This window comes from Spodoptera frugiperda, chromosome 22, assembly GCF_023101765.2.
Source record: "Spodoptera frugiperda isolate SF20-4 chromosome 22, AGI-APGP_CSIRO_Sfru_2.0, whole genome shotgun sequence".
Classification (NCBI taxonomy): domain Eukaryota; kingdom Metazoa; phylum Arthropoda; class Insecta; order Lepidoptera; family Noctuidae; genus Spodoptera; species Spodoptera frugiperda.
The window spans coordinates 3,785,892-3,794,312 of NC_064233.1; the positions used below are offsets into that span (position 1 = coordinate 3,785,892).

General features: G+C 35.7%; 1 protein-coding gene across 1 annotated transcript; it reads right to left on the reverse strand.

The window, feature by feature from the left end:
* Positions 1–822: 822 nt before the first annotated feature.
* On the reverse strand, positions 823–8,324 carry LOC118279730 (uncharacterized). The gene is made up of 7 exons (XM_050702379.1): positions 7,939–8,324; positions 7,168–7,618; positions 6,292–6,437; positions 5,583–5,725; positions 4,715–4,802; positions 3,672–3,880; positions 823–2,300 (listed from the first exon to the last, which is right to left on the reverse strand). Exons 1-7 carry the CDS (start codon positions 8,206–8,208, stop codon positions 2,174–2,176), a joined length of 1,434 nt encoding a protein of 477 aa, XP_050558336.1. The 5' UTR covers positions 8,209–8,324; the 3' UTR covers positions 823–2,173.
* Between the last annotated feature and the right edge of the window lie 97 nt (positions 8,325–8,421).

Genomic DNA, 8,421 nt, shown 5'->3' on the forward strand with positions numbered 1-8,421 from the left:
TTCATTTATGTATTAGGTAATCAAATTTGAAAACTGCTAAATAGGTATCTATAATATCTATATAAAAAATCTGTAGATTTTAGTGATATTATTTATACACTTTCATATTCTTAAAATAGTTGCCTTGTATTTGTAAAATGTCACATGAAACTTAAAAATATAAAAAATCAACAATCGTATTTATTTATTATGCTCATTAACAGCCTTGTAATTGAAAAAGGTTACGTGAAACTTAAAAATATATAAAAATCAACAATTGTACCTATAAAACATTATGCTCACTAACAGTCTTGGAATTGTAAAATTTAAAACTAAATTGTATATTATCTATAATTATTATCAATAACAAAAATTTCTGATGTTGATAGTAACCTACAAAAATATTTTATAATTATCTAGAATGCGCAATAGTTCTTCTGTACTATAAACCTCTTCACTCGCCATTTTTGCAATTATAATGTAGGTACTAGATAAAATATTTTTTGCAACTTCCCCGCATTTAAAAACACGGCACGCGCTTACGACGTCACGAGTTTACCTTTTTTCTCAGAGACTAAGGTTATATATATACTTTTTAATAGTTATTACAAAAAATAAGCGAGTCATTTAGCTGAAGTTTTAATATTACTTGAATTACACTACATCACTAGTAGGCATGTATACATGCCATTGGCGCGAGAGAACATGCTTTTTTAGCCGATATTTAAGTTGTTTTTATCAATCAAATATTAGAATAACTATATTGCAATTTTGTTCACTGTGTACAATTATGTAATAACTGGGTATTCAGTTCTTAAGATACATCAATAAAACACGTGAAAGTAATGATTTAATGTGTTTATTTTGTTTTTCTCTGTGATCTGTTTCTTGGCATCTATAGATGTCGGTGGCGCACAGGGCACGCTTGCGCATGACATCTATACATGCCATTGGCGTTCAAAAGGTTAATACTCTTTACAAATACAGTATTGCAACTACCGCGCCACATGTCCGTAACATTCCTAGACAACCTACAACATTACAGCTCTTCTGTGGTCAAGGAACATGGCAGCTGTTCATACAGAATTTAAATACTTGATTAATTTAATTATTTATTTTGCTTGAAACTATTTTTTTTTTAATTTTCAATTTACGTTGCAAAATATTCTTTTCGGTTTTCCTTGAAACATTGTATTGTGCTTCTATGAACGAGTACTACTTGTAGTTTCATTTAAGACATAATAGTGATCTCTATATAGTATATTACCAGAATAAACTGACCATCGACTGTACGGAGAGAATATACAAAGCGAAAACGTGTGTAAGGTGTACATATTCAATGAATAATTAACTTTGAAGATAAATAAGCAAGACGACCATTGTTACCGTGCCAAAGAAAACTACGATTTTCAAATTACATTGATTTTCAATCATAACACAATCATTTTAAAGTTGAATTTCACCCAACAAACTCATCATTCTCCATGTATTTTTTATTATTATTCTTAGAACTTAATTATGGTAAAAATATTTTATTTCTAATTAATGATATGGTCACTAATCACTGATTCTTGAATGGCTATCAGCTGGAAGATATCCTTTTACAAAATGGATCAACTGATTCCCTATCGATTCGCATAATTTTCTTCAATACGTATAACACATAAGGTGTTGTTACGCAACAGAACAGAAATGAAAGACTGGATAATTTCCTCAGTCAAAAATAAATTATTTCAAATTTTCAATACAATAAAATATTCAAAAACAATCACAGTTTCATTCATTGATTTGATGATCTACTTCATTATTGACGTAAAACTATGATGACGTCATAAACCTGTATCACATACAAAGATAAAAGTATTGAATTTGACTAGTAGGAAACTAGCCTATCACTATTTCATCTATGCGTAAACACTATCCTTTTTTAATAGATAATATGTTTACTACATTTTATAATCTATGTCTAATAACATTGTAGGAAATTAAATTATGTCACCATTTTATATTTTTATGCCATCAAATCACAATCATATCAAAATCGTTATACCAAAGCGTAACAATCATTTTGAATCAATTGAATGCACACGGACAATAGTCCTATATGGCTAACTGAATATCATTGTCCAGCAGTGGACAGTGGACATCTTCCAGCTGATGATGACGATGTATGATGATGTATGATGATCACAGATTAACGTATTCCAGTCTGCATCAGACTTTCTGGTAGAAACACTTGATATTTCGGCGACACACCTCCTTTCTCGATAACCGCACGAACCAATGAGAATGGATCCAATTTCTTCCTTACTACTAAGAATCTGGAAAAGAAATATTTGATTTGTATTATTTACTTCACCGGTTTGACTAGCTTATAAAGGACATGACTAAACCAAAGTATGGACGTCGTAACCCGTACAAATAAATATTGTATAAATATGGTACCTAGCAATAAATAAAGCCGCATAATTAAAAATTGATATTTTGTAATTAAGAAGGTCCAGAAACTTGGCATATCTGTGCAATCCTGAAAATAAAGTAGCGTTCCTACGTCAAACAACGTTACAAAAACTTCAAACTACAACATTGCTGTGAACTTTTACCAAGGCGTTTTGATGTACCTGGGCCGAAAGTTATTTATATATGAGGTAGATAGGTAAACAATTCTGCTTATACTAGATAATGAACACAAAGTAACCAAGGACAGACACAAAATATATAGTAAGATTGTGCAATCTTATACAAAATATATATTTTGTGTCGATTAAAACATTTACAATTATTTGGTTTCAGAAAAAAGTCATTATATTACCGTTATTAAAAATTGATGTTCGTTTAATTATTTCGATTTGATTTTCAGGGAAACTAATGTCCTAATAATAGCTTGCAGTACCTACTTTCGTGTTGTCATGTCAAACCACAACAGAAAAAAATCAATTATGAAACTTATTTTTTGTTAAATTTTGTTCACCAAATTATAAGAATTAGTTAAACACAAAATAATTCATAAATTAATATTAAAATGATACGGGTTAGCGTGAAATTCGTATTCTTGTTATTATGCCTGGGTCAGTCATTTAGCCATCTCCTTTATTGATTGTTTGTAAGTGCCGTACTCTGGACATTTACATCATATTATTAATGATTACTTTCAGTAAAGATTTTGTTTTGAAAAGAATAGCTAAGGACAGGGTTAAGCAACCATTAAATGATCAATGTCTTTTTTTATATCTTCACGCCTTTTACCCCCGAAGGGGTAGGCAGAGGTGCACATTTTGGAGGAGGTTGATGTCTTTTTCTTCTCCTCTAATAATATCTTCTGATTTATTTCATTGCGGGATCCAAGACAGTCATTCATGTCCCTGAGACGCGCCTGAATTCAGTGTTCCGGTGTTTTCATGGTTGTATCTACTGTAGATCCTGGCTTACAGGAGTTGCAGCGGTATGGGAGGTTGTGGCGGGCTTGTCCCATTAAAAAGTGTAAGTCCATCTCTACCCCATAACAAATCCGGAGCTGCGGACTACCTAGCGGGTTTACCGGGGCTCCGGCTCGAAAAGCAGGAGAAGGAACGGGGTGGTTTTTAGTCAGTAAGAGTATGACACTCCCTCTCGCCTCGCCCAAGGCGAGAGAAGTCATTGGATGATTTTCCCCCCTCAAAAAAAAAACCCCATAACAAAATGACGAAACATACCTTTCATCTCCCTCCCCGTAGCTCCTGGAAGCCAGCCCCATCCGCTGCGCCACCTGATGCAGTGTCGCTCGCTCCGGTTTCGCGAAGTCATTGGTGAAGACGAGGTCCAAATCGATCGTGTCTGATGCTATGTAGCGTTGCATTAACGCTTGAGCTGCTCGTCTGAGGTTCTTCACACCTGCTGCACTGCCTAAACCAGCTCTGTTTACCTGTAGATAGTGTGTTAAAGTGTGGGAGAGCCATGCTTCGGCACGAATGGGCCGGCTCGACCGGAGTGATACCACGGCCTCACAGAAAACTGACGTGAAACAACGCTTGCGTTGTGAGTGAAGTTACCGGAGGCCCAATTCTCCCTCTTCCCAATCTTTCCAATCCCCGATTCCCCAACAACCCTTAAATTCCTAACCCCTAAAAAACCGGCAACGCACTTGTAACGCCTCTGGTGTTTCAAGTGTCCATGGGCGGCGGCGATTGCTTACCATCAGGTGATACGTCTGCTCGTTTACCGGCGTTTCATAAAAAAAAGATAGATACGTGATTGTACTCATGATTAAAAACAACTTTCCCAAAGTGATTTTTTTGTATACTCATTAGTTTTATTTTTATCACAATAAAAAGAACAGATATTTTATGATAGGTATTTTGGAACTTTTGCTGCTAACAGCCGATCATACGAAAGCATGCGCGTACGCGAAATTAGTGGATTAACAGTCATTTCGTCGGGGATAGTGCAAATCCGCGTAACTAGCATTGGATAATTCCGCGTATCTGACAAATGTAGCCAATTTTTAATTTCGCGTTCATTTCACGTAAGATCCCTATTGGCACCCTTTTCGTTGACGTGACTCTATGGTATAAATACAAAGAAAACATATTTTTTTACTATCTATGTAAAAATGAGGCCATTTGCCCTTAAAATAACGATATTAAAGAGTTTTAACCTGCCCCTGTAAAATTAGATCAAATGCAGATACGCGGCCTTTACCTATGGTAGATTCGCAGTTTTGCACTATCTCCGACGATTCATTTAAAAACAGTCTTACCATTTGCAAGTTAGGTTTGATAGGTTCCGCTATGCCCTGCGCGTCGGCACCCAGCCCTCCGCCTTGCCAGCCCATCATTTTCATCATTCTGAAATAAATTGTTAACATGTTCAGTGCTACCGACTCACCCGGAGAGTCCACGTAAATTTTATCCCAATGCCGTAGACTCGCCCGGCGAGTTCAATATTTTTGCTATTTTTTTCCAAAATGCATGTGTATTTTCTGCTTAAAATAATACTGAAGACTAAACATACCCTAATTGAGTGTTGATCATACAAAAGGATAAAATACTAACCGAGTGGCCAGAAGCGCAATTTTTTAAATCATGTTTATATGTTTGTAACATATAAACATGATTACAGTATTTATTTTCCTCAAAATAAAATCGCTGATCGCTACGTAGTCATAAAACACAATAGAATTTATTATGTAGTTACAAATTCATTCTATGCAAAAACGCTAGCTGCCATGTTGACATCGCTGTGACGTCACAGAACATAATAAGTAACATAAATTCGTGGCTTTCTGTTCCTTTCAAAGGCCGGCAATAGACTTTTAGTTCATCTGTTCATGTTGGTGTTGCAAAGTCGATTGCTTACTATCAGGTGATCTATCTGCTCGTTTACTCTATCTCTAATTCATAAAAACAGTACTATTAGTACGAGTTTACCTTACGTTAAACGAAAACGAAACGAGAACGCAATGAACAAACCAATCAATCAGTACCCTTAGTACGAGTTTGCTTTTTGCTTATGGCGGCCCGATTGGTTGGTTTATACGAGCCGGCCAATCAGAGCGCCGAACGTGCTCTCGTTTCGATCTCGTTAAACGTAAAACCAACTCGTACTAAGCCCTCAGATATAATTACTTCATAGCAACGGAGTTTTCAACGGGTGTTCCGAAGACATCGTCTCTCTTCTTCCCGGAGACATCACTCATACTGATCCGAGCGTCACCTTGAGCTATAAACTGCTCCTTTATTAACAGGCACACCACTTCACGCTTTAATCTCTGTAAAATAAAGTTCATTTTTGATCAAATATATTTTAACATAGGTAGGGTAGATGTTGTGATATACTTATCACCATTCTTACTCTTCCTGTGTGTGTGATAGAAGTCAACTAAGGGACTCCATTTTAAATGAGATTGGGCAGAAGCATTCGCTGATAAATCTAATCCAATTAGGGTGATCCAATCCCACCAGTGATGTCTTATGCTATGTTGCTGTGAATACGTTTGGCTTCTACCAATCATATTTATTGGTACATATAGCTTATCACTAGTGGAAAGGATTCAGCAAAGCTTTTTTTTTATATGGAAAGATGCGTGGACAGCTACATAACTTAGTATCGGTAGAAACGGTCACATAATTTCACAGTTTACTTATTACATCTTCTATTACTTCTATTACTATTAAAATAGCATAGCTGCATAGCTCATCTCTGGTGGAAAATCACCCTTAAGTGAGAAGACAATGGCAACCCCTTTATGAAAAGCAACCGCATAAACCAGCAATGAAATCTCAAGGACCGTTGATTATAATCAGAAACCAGAATAATATCAAGGTGGTCACTAACCTCCCACGCTATCATTTCAGCTGCATTCTTTGCCTCAACTTTGGTATCGCCTGACGCCTGCGCCAACAGTTTCTGATTGATACATAAAGTGTAGTTCTTGTTCTCATATCCATTTGTTATACTTAATCCACATACTTGACAGCTAGCTGAAATAAATATAGTGATTTAATAGGTTTTTTAATGGGGAGGCCTTTCAAAGTCAAAGTCAAAGCATTTATTTCAATTAATCCTAAATAAGGCACTTTTGAAACGTCAAATTGAATTGTCCGTCAGTCTGTCTGTCAGTGAAGCTAGGCGCTCGTTCCAAAGTGTTGCTTCGAATGGAGAAGAACGAGCAAGAAACTCCATCGTTACTCTTTTCAAAAAAATTTTTTTACAATATTTCTGATACATTATTTGCCTTTGTTCAGCAGTGGACGTCTCTTGGCTGATGATGATGATGATGATGAATAAGTTTTACTGCCTTTTTGGTTGCGTGGTCACACATGGAACTGCTGAACGAGGGGTCATGGGACCCAAAAATATTGGCTATATTTTTTCCTAAACTAAAAATCACAGTTTATTCACGTAAATATTTTGAGAAAAACCTATTTACTCTAGTAGACGTTGTCTGCACACGTTGCTAATGATGAAGAGTCCGTCTGTGACTCGAAACTAATAGAACTTTTTCTCCAAATATTTATGTACGTACATAGTTAATTTTGTATATCTCATGATAGTTTTTATAACAAACCAGGCGACGAAACCTAGTAAACTTAATCCTTTTAAACTGTGATCTCCAACACACTTGTCAAGTGCGAAGATTAGAGGAAGCCTACCGGCTGTTGATGACGATGATAATGAGAAAAGTCACAACAAAAAAAAAACCATACTCACTCTGTATATTCCATATTTTCCTAGCCCACGGTCGGACCAACAGCACCAAAGGTCCGAACGTACTTTCAAACATCCTTTCCCTAAATAGTCGTACATCTAAACACTTTAGATTAGATAATTCCGTAAAATAGTCTTCCCCTTCGGACTGTTTTGTGGTTTTATCACTTGGTATTGTACTGGCTTCGAAAGATTTCTTCGCAATTTCCATTTCATTATCAGAACTTCGGTGTTGGTCTTCATCATCGTCGGAATCTTTCTCTTTTTCATCTTCTTCTACTATTTTTCCTTGTGGTACGAATTGTATGTGGACAGATTTTGGTTTGACAGGATCAGGAACTACTTCACCGCCAACACGCTTCACTCCACGAGCTCTATCTTCTGCTGCGGTTGAAGCGGACACAAATGTGCGTTGTAATTTTGATTTCTTTTTCTCTCTGTATTGGCGGCCAGCCTGAAATTTTCATTAGTTTTTATTATTACTACCATTTTTTATGATAAAAAGGACATTTCACAGTTACGAAATATTCACTATAGGTAAGCATAAAATCGGCGCCAATAACAAGACTGATATAGGAAATAGTACCTATCAGTTTCTATGTTATTTCAAATACCCAATAGGAATAGTTTGTACAACTAGAAACAAAATAAACAATGTATACAGGTACTGTATTGAGATCCATTGCTGAATTAATAAGTAAACAAAGATTTGAGGTTGTTTTAGTGCCAAGTCAAATAAGTATGTAATTTTAGGTATTTATGAAGAAAACTTACCTCAAATGAGAGCTGGGCGATCTGCTGCATTACCGGCGGAGGGTATCTACAGCCCATGAACTCAATATTAGTGTAAACTCGAGCTAAACAAACTAATCTTTCCTCGGGGAAGTTATTCTTCCATTTTTCCATGAAAGCTTTGCGTAATTCCCAATGATCTTCGCATTCGTGTTCATCTCTATATTTCTCGACATCCCAGTCCACATCGAATGACTCTGTTGTGTTATTAAAAGCTGAATTTTCCGAATTTTTGTTATTGTTAGAAGCCATCGTAGATGACTTCGCTTCGCAAATGTCAAAATACCGCTTAGTGTTGTCATTGAAATATAAAATTTCTACCGTGTCAAAATGGTAATTAATTTTTCCTTTGATTTTGACGATATCAATAGTGATTACAAATTAATTTATTGCAGAATAATAACAATAAACTTATAATTACGTAGTATCAAATATAAAATATATACTTGTGCACGTTTTGTAAAA